Source organism: Lissotriton helveticus, chromosome 3_2 (assembly GCF_964261635.1).
Source record: "Lissotriton helveticus chromosome 3_2, aLisHel1.1, whole genome shotgun sequence".
NCBI classification, from domain to species: Eukaryota; Metazoa; Chordata; class Amphibia; order Caudata; family Salamandridae; genus Lissotriton; species Lissotriton helveticus.
The window spans coordinates 354374226-354387996 of NC_136062.1; the positions used below are offsets into that span (position 1 = coordinate 354374226).

The window sequence follows — 13771 nt, forward strand, 5'->3', positions numbered from 1 at the left end:
TTAAGTTGGCCAATAGGCGCCCCCAAATAGAGGCCATTTGAGAAATCGATGTGAGACAGGACCAGAGCACTGACTGTCTGAATTAAGGCCAAACCTGTAAGAAGATGTGCTATTTTCTTAATCTTCCTCAGTTGAAAAAACCCCGAGGAGACCACTGTTTCGACTTGACTTTCCAAGGTAAGATCCTCACTAAGAGTCACTCCCAGGCTTTTTACTGTACGGGATTTTTTTGGGGGCGAGCCCATGTCCGACGGCCAGAAACAAGGGCTCCAGCTAATCTCACTCTTCCCAGGTAGAATGAGCTCCGTTTTTCCCGGATTTAACTTAAGGTGATTTAGAGACATCCACCTCTGAATAAAAGACATAGTTGCTCGAAAGTCCTCGGCCGCATTGTGTGAATTCAGCACAAAAACCAACTGCAGGTCATCTGCATAATTATATACATCAACCTTAAACTCTCGTAGGGAAGACAAAAGAGGCCGCATATACAAATTAAATAGTAAAGGGGACAGGGAAGATCCTTGAGGAACCCCGCAAAAAGAAATATTTTTAGGGGCTGTGAAAGAACCCAGTCGGACCGACTGGGTACGTTCTGAAATAAAGGACTTGAGCCAAGCCAAGGCCGAATCTCGAAGACCAGCCTGTTCGACACGGTTGACCAAGATGGTATAGTCAACCGTGTCGAACGCGGCAGACAGGTCCAATAATACCAAGGCCTGGTGCAAGTCCCTGTCAGCGTTAGACCTTAAAGTATTCTGGACGGCCAATATCACAGCCTCAGTAGAATGACCAGGCCGGAAACCTGCCTGGTTAGGTTGTAAATAGCCTGAGGTTTCCACAAAGCTAGATAGGCAATTGGTTACATGAGCCTCCAATATTTTGGATAAATAAGGCAGTAGCGATATTGGTCTGTAATTTGAGAGGTCTGAAGAATCGATGCCAGGTTTCTTTTTTAAAGGGATCAATAAGGCCTGTTTAAAACTATTCGGAACATTCCCTGAAATGAGGGAATTATTAAGCAGAGAGATCAGGCTATTTGGGAATGCCCGGCCAAATTCTCTCATTACTTGGGGAGGGCAGACATCCTGAGGAGATCCTGATTTAACTCTAGTAAGCAAATCTTGAAGGATTTGGTCAGTGATCAAAGGGAAGGAGTGCAAAGTAAGGGGATTTAAAAAGGTATCATCTATCGGGACGCAAACTGGAAGCTTAGATAGGGTATCCTTAATCAACACTATTTTATCATTAAAATAGTCATTCAGCGAGTTGCAGAGCAGTTGTGAGGGGACGACCGGGGGAGAGGTTCTCTCATCATTGCACAACTCAGTCACAATCCTGAAAATTTCCTTCGACTTATTGGTCGCATTAAGTATTTTAGAAGAGAAATAAGCAGTTTTGTGAGTGTGCAACGTCTTTTGGTAGGCTTTGCGAATTAAACAGTATGCAATCCTTGCTTGAGGACAGTAATTGATACGCCATGTTCTCTCTTGCTGCCTCACTTCAAGTTTTAATTTCCTCAACTCCGGCGTGAACCACTTATGTGCGTCCACGCCGCATGAGTTCTCAAAACGAGTGAGGGGGACACAGACGTTAATGGCCGAGTTTAGCCATTCTTGAAGCCTATAATCGGCTGTCTCCACATCTGAGCTCTGCTCTGGCAGAGTAGACTTTAACAAATTTTAAAAAGCTGACATGTCCAGCGAAGACCATTTCCGAGTCAAACTGGTAGTCTTCAGCTTAAATTGAAGAGCTTTCACAACACAAAATGAGAAACTAATAGTAAAATGATCAGACCAGCTACAAGGTTTAATATCGATAAAATCAATAGGTAAATTCAGTGACCAAAGTTGATCGAGACTGTGGCCCTTTTGATGGGTTTGAGTATCTATATATTGTATTAGGTTCAGGTCACTCAAAAGGTTCCTCATCTCGGCTGCTTGGGGGTCTAATAGTATGTTATCAAACCAGAGGTTTAAATCCCCAATCAGGAGTAGTTTGGAATTATTGGTGGCTAGCATGGCCAGTTGTTCCGCAAAAATAGCAGGAAACATAGCCATAGTTTGGGGCGGGCGGTATAATAAAACCACCACAAGTGTCCCGTTAACAGTATCCAATTTAGCAACAATATTCTCCACATTAGATATATCTAAGGAGGGGAGTTGTCTGAGTTGATGTTTCTTATTGGAGATGATGGCCACCCCGCCCCCCATTTTACCTGCTGGTCGTAACACAGAAATAATGTAGTAATCAGCAGGCAAGGCAGCTAAGATGTCCGGTAATGAATCCGGTGTAAGCCATGTCTCGGTTAGCAGGAGTAAATCTGGTTTAGTATCAGATAGTAACAAAAAGATGTCTGTCTGATGTTTGGTCATAGAGCGAGTATTTAAATAGATACATTTAAAATTACACGTGGTACCTGGCATACTTTCCGAAACCGCATAATTAGAGGCAGGGTCCGTAGCCAGATTGATAGAGTTAGTGATGCCTAGGCGAAATGTCCGTTTCACCGTGTTGAGGGGTACGGGGGGACACATCATGATGGAAGGTCGCAGCGCTAGTAAGTCAGCGGATGTGTACACTAAAGGACGAGCATAGTCCCTCGCCCCTCGCCCCGGACGCTCGCGGACGAGCGCAGACGAGCGCAGACGAGCGCAGACGAGCGCAGACGAGCGCAGACGAGCGCAGACGAGCGCAGACGAGCTTGACTCTAGCGCGACTCCGGCGCGCCTCCGTCGCGCCCGCTGCGCTCGTCCGCTGCGCTCCCTCCAACACATTACGTTTTATGTGAGGGAGCCTCGAGCGACTGGACCGCTGCCACAGGTCCCTGCGCTCTCTGACTCCTCCCAATATGGCGCCCGTTCCCACCACCAGACCGGCACTAGGAGCCGCGGTAGGTGAGCCGCCCTCCACACAATCGGCAGAAGCCGCGATGGAACAAGGCAGAGGGGCCGCTGTTAAGGTAAGAGTGCGAGTGGCGCTATTAATCAGCCGCCCTGCACGCAAACAATTACAAAAACACTCGCCAGCTATTCCGCGTGCAGATAGCAGTTGCAATCACCGCTTTCCACACAGTAACTGTTAAAACACAAAATGGCACAATAATAATGCAGGTTAATTAATAAAAGCAATTGTAGTCGGTCTGCCGAAATGCAGAGTCTCTCAGTAAATGGCGCCGGGCTGCTACCACCAACCCGGAATCCACGAGTGAGAGAGGACTCCCTATCGTTTTATGGGAGGGAGCCTCGAGCGACTGGACCGCTGCCACAGGTCCCTGCGCTCTCTGACTCCTCCCAATATGGCGCCCGTTCCCACCACCAGACCGGCACTAGGAGCCGCGGTAGGTGAGCCGCCCTCCACACAATCGGCAGAAGCCGCGATGGAACAAGGCAGAGGGGCCGCTGTTAAGGTAAGAGTGCGAGTGGCGCTATTAATCAGCCGCCCTGCACGCAAACAATTACAAAAACACTCGCCAGCTATTCCGCGTGCAGATAGCAGTTGCAATCACCGCTTTCCACACAGTAACTGTTAAAACACAAAATGGCACAATAATAATGCAGGTTAAAATTAATAAAAGCAATTGTAGTTGGTCTGCCGAAATGCAGAGTCTCTGAGTAAATGGCGCCGGGCTGCTACCACCAACCCGGAATCCACGATTCCGGGTTGGCGAGTCTCAAACCTATAATGTATTGGCGCCGCCTGTGGACCACCCCCGAACTTATATCTTTCAGGGTGGAATTGTTAGAGGTTTTGAGGGATAGGGCCGTAGTAAAGTACCCTTGGTTTAACCATATCAATGCCCTGTTGAATGGCATGGGCCTTGGGGATTGATGGTCAGAACCAGAGTTAGCATGTTTTTTAACATCTAAGAATAAAATGAAGGCACTTTATAAAGAGTACAGATTGGCCCAGCTCCATATTTCCTCCAGTATTGGGAAACTTACTAGAGTTTTTTTGGATATAAAAGATATCCCTTACTTTGAGTCAGTAATAGATCAAATCAATCCTCCGGCGGCTAGGAAGCTTTACCTCTAGTATCAGTAGCGGTCGGCAGTGGGTATTTCTGCAGGGCGGTGACGTGGGCAGGGGGAGGGGCAGAGTGGGGGGTAGTAATGTATGGATTACGGAGCTTTGCAGGTAAGTAAACATTTAAATAAATAAAACGAATTTCGTTGCTCGCACAGCATCGCATTTGGTGATGCAGTGCACGCAACAAAATTTGTTTTATTTATTTAAATGTTTACTTACCTGTAAAACTCCGAAATCCATACATTACTACCCCCCACCCTGCCCCTCCCCCTGCCCACGTCACCGCCCTTCAGAAACACCTACTGACGACCGCTACTGTCCAGTAGAGATATGGGGTGCTACCTCTTCGCTGTTTTACATCTAAGTGGAGAGATCAGCAAATGCTTGAGTGCCCGGTGTGTGCCCACCCCGAGGAATCTGAGCTCCATGTTTTCATACAGTGTCCAGGCTATCAGAAGGCAAGGAAACGCTGGTTGGTTCAGATCTGCAGAAATCTTGGTGATAGGCGCTGCCTTGAAGTATTTAGGATACTGAAATCCGACGCGAGTATCCCAATAGTTTATTCAGTTGCAGGCTTTCTGTTCTCCATGTGGTGCACCAGGAGGGTTTTCCTGAAATCTTGAAAATGCTGTATTGATACCGCCATAATGAACTAATAGTGCTATTATAGCAAGATGCTTTGATTACTTGTAGCCCTTTTTTGCAAATTATTTTTTTTTAATTGGAGGTTCATTGTACTCCTTTCTTTTTATTATGTTTGTTTTAGACAATTTATATATTTATTAATGTACTACGCACTTTCCGGAATCAACTTTGTGTCCTTCGTCTAGATGCAACACACCTCCAACTTCGATGTTTTGAATGAATAATGTGTGTTTAACTATTAATGTGATTCGTGATCGTTAGTGAATTTTTGATGTATTTTAAACATGTGTGATTACTGTGCATTGTACTTTTTAGGTAATTCTGACCGAAATAAAGTTTATATGAACTGAACTGAAATAACCAATTGTGGTCATAGTGGCTATGACACAGTTGACTACATTACCTACAATATTGTGGCATGCCTCAGTGGGTCAAAGCGCCTACAATAGAACTAGAATCGGTTCATTATTACGTGTTGATTACACCTGGAGAAAGTCTTCTTGACAAGGTGGCATCAGGCGCTATATAAATCCAAGGTATCTCTCCACAATTGTATGCCTGCCTTATGCTAGCGTCCTGCTCGTGTCTTCGCGGCTATTACCAACAGTCACATTTTTGGACTGTGCACTCAGAAAACTGTCATTTACTCGCGCGAAGCGCTTTGTCTGCCCCAAACAGCTGAGAACTTATTTCCGGCACATACAACGATATATTCAAAGTAGCTTAAGAGGCGGCGTGCTTGTTTCGGCCCTTGTCCCTCTCGTTTATTTATAGCCAGGCAGCGGGCTCTGGTTATGTTTGGGGTCCCTCTGTGGGTTCGAGGAGTGTCACAAGTTTCCGTTCTGGAGAGTTCTACTTCTCCGGCCCTATTTGGTAGTCGCTGGGATTTGCCGCTTCTTGTAATTTGTGGTCCCTGTTTTCCCAGATTCGTTTGCTGGAAGCGCCAAAAGGCGGGATACGAGGCGCTAGTTTGCGCCGACTTGCCCATGCATGATCTGACTGACAGCAATTGTTCTGTATTTTTCCCCATTCCCTTGATCTTCAAGCCGGCGGACTTTTTTCACTGGATCGGAGTTGCGGCGAACAGCAGGTGAGGATACATACTTTCCAGATCGATAGTTAAAACAGAAATGGGCAGCGCGCAAATCAGTGCAGCAAGGCCCCGCCCCTCTGACGCAACTCATGAGCGCTTCGCCATCGCCGCTGAATCAGCTGGTTCGTTTATGCGCGAGTTTACCTCATGTGAGCGTTTAGCAGCTAGCTGCTAGAACGCAGTACACATCACACGGCGCTACGAAAACAAGCGTGGCAGTTTTTAGACATCAATAAACACATTTTTAACAGTTTTATGACGAACTACCGCAAAATGTGTAAAGTGCGAGGCGATAGTTATCAAATGAGCCGCTCTGTGTGCAGTGTTCGCTGCTCACGTGCGCGCAGTTTGTACGCGTGCTTGTTTGAAGCAGCACAACGGGATGTAAATGTGAGCACGCGCCCGGTGTCTCATATGAGACAGACAGCGAACGAGCACTGCCCTTCTCAACCTCAAATGAAGCATATATTACAAATAACAGGTTCATGTGGCTTCAAAGATTGCGCATTTGAATCATAACTACAAAAGATTCGGGCACGGCCCCCGATGATTATTTGTTTATCTTTATGCAGTCACGAGCGGTTAGAGGGATGGCGGAATGTGAAGAGAAAATGTCTTACGGTTTTTACGCATCATTGTAAAAGACCACCCCTTTATAAGCGGATTATGCATTGATTTGCTGCGCTAGTGCCTATACTGGGGCTTCGGGGCCCGCAGGGTGAAACAAAAAACGGTATCTGTGGCACTTGCATGAACCCAGTGAGCTACTCGGCTCTAACGTGTTACTACTGCCTGGGACCGGGGTCCCGCGAATGGATGCAGGGGGAGTGGTACCACCTCTGGGAGCACAGTGTCAAGGCCATTAGACGTACTCGAGTGGTCAGTGTGACGTCACCGCGAGTCCCGGCCCCCAGGGCGCCTCCCTCTGTTTGATGGGTGGTGGTGATGGCCCCGGCCCGCCCCTGCCCATACTGCGGAGTGGGCGCGTCCCGAGAGGCCCGAGCAGGTCCAAAGACAGAAAACGACCCGCTCCGAAATACGCGTTGTTCGCCCCATGCCCTCCTTGAGGGGACAGCACAGATTCGGCCTGAACGGGTCTGGGGCTGACCCGCTGGCCTCAGGACCCGTCCCCGGAACACCTGAGAATTGTGGCGCAGAGTCCAAGGTGACTCCGCCCTGATGGGAACCCACTCACAGGGGGCGCTGCAGCGCCAGGGCACGCAGGTGCCTAAACCCTTCCAGGGTACCGAGCGGGCTGGCCCGGAGCTTTCAGTGGGCTGAATCGGTCCAGGGCACTGACTGTGGTAGAGCGAAGTCCGGCCACTCGGGGATTGGGACGGAGCCAGGGCAGTGAGTGGACTGGGGTAGTGTGGCACTGCATACTGTTCAACTGTAGGAGGGCGCTGACTCTCGGGGCACTGAGTTGGCATAGAGCTGGGTTGAACGGGACCGGACACAGTTGGATGACACGGTGCCAGGGCACCGATTGTGGTGACAGGTATGGGTGGGCTGAGCCAGTGGTTGGGCACCCAGTGAGGCGGGGCAGTGCCAGTGCATTGCGCACCAAGTAGTGTAGGGCGGTGCCAGGGCACCGAATTGGGTAAGATGGTGCCAGGGGCTGATTGGTAAGCGCGGTGCCGGACCAGTAATTTGGGTCATAGTGCTGCGGGCACTAATTATCTCAGACACTGTCGGGGCCCTGGGGGAGGTGAGACGGCGCCTCCTTCGCGTCAAATGTAGCTCACAGACACCCGAACCGACCTGCAGAGGCACTCCTTGTAAAATCGTCCGATGATTGGTTTCCGGTCCGTGAGCCGGGTGACCAAATGAGCTACCCACTGAGAGTGATTGAGGGCCAGTCGAGTCAGCTAGGGAAGCCACTAGATAAGCGAGTGAAGGAGTGAGTGTATGACGTGAGTGAGCCAATCAGTGATTTAGTACACGAGGTTAGCGAGCGTGTCAGCAAGTGAGCGAGAGCGAGTGAGCATGGGCCGAGCAAGGAAGTGAGTGAGTACCTAGGGGCGCGGGAGTGAGCAACAAACCGAGGGACTGAGTACGTAGATGCGATGACAGTGGAAGTAAACACAGAGATGGTGAGACACCCAACGCCACGCGTGAGTGACAAGGAAGTGAGGACGTTGTTACTACTTGGAGGAGCGAGAGGCAATGCGTGAGTATCACTCACTCAATATGAAAAGTGAACGACCTCCAGGCGCTGTCTGGTTTAACTGAACAAGAAAACAGAGCTGTAGGGGTGCAGGTGAGTAACCTTCCCTAGGCCTTCTAATGAGTGGTTGGCCACGTGCAGGAATTCAGAGTATAGGCCCGCGGATCCTCGTGCACAGTTGGGCGTGGTCATTTCCTTTATTACTGAAACGTGTCTCATCACCTCAAGGCGCCCGCCGCCGCTGAGGCCTCCTCGAGGCGCCTGACCTCAGAGCGGAAACGTGGTGCAGGCGGTCGAGTCTGCCAGGCTGCCGCAGTGAGGGGCGTCGGCCTGCTCCGTAGCCTCACGCCTTCCCCTGTGCTCACTATAACGCTGAGGTGCCTTGATGCGCCTGGTGAGATCAAGGCACTTGCGTGTTTCCAGACAGTGCGAGGCCGCCAACCGTGCCGCACGTCTGATCACTGCAAGTGGCTGCCCCCGGGGTCCGTCCTCAGAGTGACATTCAGTTTAAAGATCCTGGGGATGGGAGAGTGGATCGCCAAATCCTTTGACCTTATTTTTTTTATTCCCAGGTGATAGTTAAAAAAAGAAAAATACATTATTTACTCACGTGACTGCACGTGTATTGAAAAGGAGAGCGCACACTGGAATGACTCACGTGTGTGCATTCACGTGGCATTAACACTGATGAACACGTGGCAATGACGTAATAATTGTACTCAAATGCCGACTGTGCGCTTTGCTTCGTATTTCTTGCCTCAATGCGATTTTATTTCGGCCTTGAAACCGATGCCAACATGATTTTACATGGAGTCTCACCTCTTTACCAATACATTGCGACTTTTGCAAATTATATATTAACCCACTGAGCCATCTCGCCGCCTAAAACAGTACCAATGCCAAAGCTCACCCAACAAGCTGCCCTATTTTGTACAGGGCATAAACTGGCCAGTTATTGAAGGGCACAATCAGCTCTGTTTTTATACAGGATACAAGCTGTCCTCCTTCACTACAGGGTACAAGCTGCCCTGTACAGGGTAAAAGATGCTCTGTTTTTACAGGGTACAAGCTGCCCTGTTTTGTACCGGGCACAAACTGGCCTGTTTTTAAAAGCCACAACCAGCTCTGTTTTTATACAGGATACAAGCTGTCCTGAGTTTTACAGGGTACAACTGCTCTGTTTTTAAAGGGCACCAACTGCCCTGTTTTTAGAGGGCATAGGCTGCTCTGTTTTTATACAGGGTAGAAGCTGCTCTGTTTTTAAAGGGCACAAACTGCTCTTTTTTTTATACCGGATGCAAGCTGCTCTGTTTGTTTACCGGGCACAAGCTGCTCTGTTTTGACGCAGGGTACAAGCTGCCCTGTTTTTCACAGTGGACTAACTGCCCTGTTTTTAAAGGGCACAAGCTGCTCTGTTTTTTACAGGGTACAAATGGCTCTGTTTTTATAGGGCACAAGCTGATCTGTTTTTAAAGGGCACAAACTGCCATGATTTTAAAGGGCACACGCTGCTCTGTTTTTATACAGGGTACAAGCTGCTCTGTTTTTTAAGGGGCACCGGTTGCTTTGTTTGTATACAGGTTACAAGCTGTCTTGTTTTCATATAGGGTACACGCTGTCATATTTTTTACAGGAGACAAGCTGCTCTGTTTTTAAAGGGCACAAACGGCCATGTTTTTAAAGGGCACACTCTGCTCTGTTTTTACACAGGGTACAAGCTGCTCTGTTTTTTAAGGGGCACAGGTTGCTTTGTTTGTATACAGGTTACAAGCTGTCTTGTTTTCATATAGGGTACACGCTGTCATATTTTTTACAGGAGACAAGCTGCTCTGTTTTTAAAGGGCACAAACGGCCCTGTTTTTAAAGGGCACAACCTGCTCTGTTTCTATACAGGGTACAAGCTGTCCAGTTTTATACAGGGTACAAGCTGCCCTCTTTTTTTACAAGGGACAAGTTGCCCTGTTTTTACAGGGTACAAACTGCCCTGTATTTTACAGGGGGCACACTGCTCTGCTTTTTTTACAGTGTACTCAAGCTGCAAAACCTGGGCACCAGGAGCCAAGTATAAAAATACACGAACGGCATTAAGATACCAAAAAGATTCGTCGTGCACACCTTCAAGATTATAATGAATTTGATTGGACTTACTCAAACAGCATGTGACTGTGAGACAAGCTTTCTATGTCCCATAGAGGCCTCTGGCCCTTTAGGAGTGTATTTATGTTTTTATTGGACTTGTTAAAGCGCCCACCCATGACCCCCGTGATCTCAGGGTATCAGGAGCACCGGCCACTCTGCTAACGGAGCCCTCGTGCTCGGCAGAGGCTAGAGTCCACAAACCTGGCAGTGATGGGGGCGTGGCAGAAACACCCAGGCCCCGTTACAAGTAGGATAGGCTGTAGTGGCTTATTTACTGTGCCTGCTAAATGCCTACTTCAGTGCCTCCTATGTCAAGTTATGGCTTAGAAAAAAGGGCACACAATGGGGAATTTGGTGCTGAAGAAGAGAATTCCGCATGTTTCAGAATTGATTGTACATTTTCCCAATAATTGTTGGCAGGCCTGGCCTACATGAAATGTACCTGTGTTAAATTGGCGGGATGTGGCGATGACCCTGAAACTCGGTAAACCCCAGTAGCATGATCTCACATCACACACATTAGAATCTGACAACGCACGCGCAGTCCGGGCCACAATGACGACAGTGCTAGACATCACACAGCATAAGTTGTCTTTACATATCACACATACCCACCATGTGAGGCCTAGAGAGACAAACTGGTTTGATCAAGATCACACTGTGAGGACGTCAACTTGGCACACAGCCCCTTCTGCTCCCATGCTCACCCTGAGTCCATTGCACGGGTGATTTCATGTATTCCAAGGGAAATTATGAAAGTATAGAAAATGTTAACGCTGAACTAATTAGTGCGCTTCAGCAATGATCGGCCTGAAGTCAGCCGCCTCGGACTGGCCTGTCCAAGGCCCGGCGATCTTTCTCATCAGCACAGATGCCCCGGTATGGCCCTGTACCTCGGCGTGGTTACACTTGCCATTTTGGGAGAAAGTTAACATGTAATGCGCGAAATACAGTGTTCTGGCCATTTCCCTGGAAACTGTGCACAAGGGCACACCGTGCATACCAAGGTCACACGGGACTCTGGTGGGGTACTTGCCTGAGCACACCCGCCTTAGAGCGCTAGAAATGCATATTCCACTCACCCTGGTCTCTCACAGGAGAAATAAAACGGAAAGCACAAAGCTCAACACATGAAAATTATGCAAGATTGTACTAGCGTGACATTAATGTTGCCCAGCCTTCCTTATTGCCAGCAGGCCCAGCCATGTGCCTGGTGCGAAGCAGATAATACGAGTCCGTATCTTTTCCTCGAATAATCTGGTATATGTGAGTGCGATTGCTCTGTGTCCGGATGCCTGTCCTCAAAGAACTTGTAAAAGTGACCAGGAAGCTGGTGGGAGCGCTCACAAACACCTCATTGGCAGCCTAGGTGAGGGTCTCTTGGGGGAGACAGGATGCGCTGTTCTTTAACAAGAGGTAATTACGTTTTTCATCATTCCTCTCTTTTTACAGCCAAAATCAATCAACACCTTATTAAAAATACTAAACACTGGAAATGTTTTTTCCCAGTGAAAGGCGCAGTTCCGATTTGGCTAACCAAGATAACTTGCAGTCAGTTTCCACACGCCCTCACTTGGATACTTTGAGTGAATGCTAAGCTCAGTTATTCAAAGTGTGTAACAAACGCAGTCCACTTCAAATAAGTGGCAGTCATTGAACCCACTCGCGTGTGTGTGCACTAGGGCAGTAGAGCCTTCCGCTCACCACGCCACACACTCACGTGCATCCACTACCACACGTGCGCACACACACCCCTTGGGCAGCACTCACCCCGTTGACGTCGCCGGGCAGCACGGAGGTGGCACCGTCCGTGCCCAGCACCACGGTGCTCTGGCTCAGCGTGACCCAGCCGCCCCGGGCGTCGTTGTGCTCCAGCAGCCCGGTGCCCAGGCTGGCCTCGCTGTCGGCGCCCTGCAGGGGCATGATCCGGCAGTGCAGCGCGTTGCTCTGCCCGTTGCTCTCGGTAGGGGGCGCGCTCTTCAGCGGGTAGATCTCCATGGAGTCCTTGCGGGGGGTCGGGGTCTTCTTCGCCTCCTCCCCCGGGCAGGCCTTGCTCTCGTTGGCAGCCGGTCTGGGCACGGGGGCTGCGGGGGGCAGCGGGGCCTGGTGCCGCTCATGGTCCGGGCTGCTCCTGGGGACCGCCGCACCCCCAATCTGCCCTGGGGCCACGGCCTCGGGGCTGTTGAGCGTCTGCTTGGGCATGTCTCGCTGGTAGTCCTGCAAGAAGAGAGAGAAAGGAGGGCGCGTGGCCCGTTGAGGGGTGAGAAGAGCTGACACGTGGGAGAGCTTTAGAAAGACCGGAGGTGCCTGGTACACACAACCGACACACACAGCAGTTCACCAGCATGGGCACGCCGCATGTTCAGCACAAGCGCTATATTTCAGAACTAGGCGCTTTAGAAAAAGAAATATGTAACAAGCACAATCTTTCAGAACAAGGCGCTTTAGAAAAAGAAATATGTAACAAGCACAATCTTTCAGAACAAGGCGCTTTAGAAAAAGAAATTATACATAAGAAGCCCTATCATTCAGAACAAGGCGCTTTAGAAATAGACATAATATGTAAAAACAACCTGTAAAATGGAACAGGCTGGAGCGACAACACAGGAGGGTAAGTAGTTTATGGACGGATATCAAGAGATTAAGAAATAGGGATACGGGATCTGGAGAGACGCACACATATAAATAAGCGGGGCCACTGGAATGATCAGATTCCGTTCGCTGCATTGGCAATAGAATGCATCACCAGCCGCTGCATAATCTTCATGTTTTAAGAAAAAAAGTGTCCATTTTAAACCGATGCAAAGTTGCTTAAAAAGTGTTGGCATGTGTTGCAGCGCAGTGGCGGGTTCCCCGCAAAGGTCGATTGCTCACTTTCAATTGCTTATTGATGTGTTTGGGTGTGAAACTGGTGCTAATGACGTGAAACCTTTGCCCATTAAGTGTTAACATGAGTACAAATAAAATAATTTAAGTAATGCTCTCACAGAATGTGCCATATTATACCGCGTAATTTGCCTTTTCTAGCTGCAGAAAAATAATCAGCCCTGCATATAATTCCGTAGGCCCTGTGTACACATGCATGATTATAGAAATACACACAAAATATGCACACATACATTGCTCATGCGCATAAAACTAAACACACAATACTCACATGCACATTTACCTATATCCATACACATCGATACATAGAAAAATACACATACTCAAAATACATGCAAACAGATAAATGTACATACACACATGTATACAGAAAACACATGTTCACACACAGTGAGCACATATGTACACTTTGTGGTGTAGTAAAAGCATGGGTCTAACACCACCGGTAAACTAACTTTATAGCGCCTCTCGGTGGGGTACTGTGTCTTATTTGCGAACACGTTCATGTAAACGTATAGTCATATATATACATCTACAAACCTACTCCCACACACGGAAACTAACGGACTAGTCTAAACCCCGAATGAGGGTTTTGTAGAAGAAAAGAGGGGAAGCCCTTCTTGTGGCCAGAGGATCGTCACTAACAATGTGAGGTGCCCTCCGTCGCGGGTCTGATCACACCCTGGTCTTCACACCTAGACATTGATGCAGACACAAAAAGCACACACACATACACACACAAATAAGCACGCATGTACATACGGTCGGGTACAAGTTTAAAGGGCCCGATTAATTGTTGCATTAGAAATCGATTA

At 48.6% G+C, this 13771-nt stretch overlaps 1 protein-coding gene across 1 annotated transcript in view; it reads right to left on the minus strand.

The window, feature by feature from the left end:
- The window catches only part of SLC6A5 (solute carrier family 6 member 5), a 289164-nt gene extending 276892 nt beyond the window's left edge, over nucleotides 1–12272 (minus strand). The window contains exon 1 of the mRNA XM_078684550.1: nucleotides 11841–12272. Within this exon, the coding sequence (XP_078540676.1) occupies nucleotides 11841–12272 (432 nt within the window). The remainder of the gene's footprint in view (nucleotides 1–11840) is intronic.
- Nucleotides 12273–13771: the final 1499 nt, after the last annotated feature.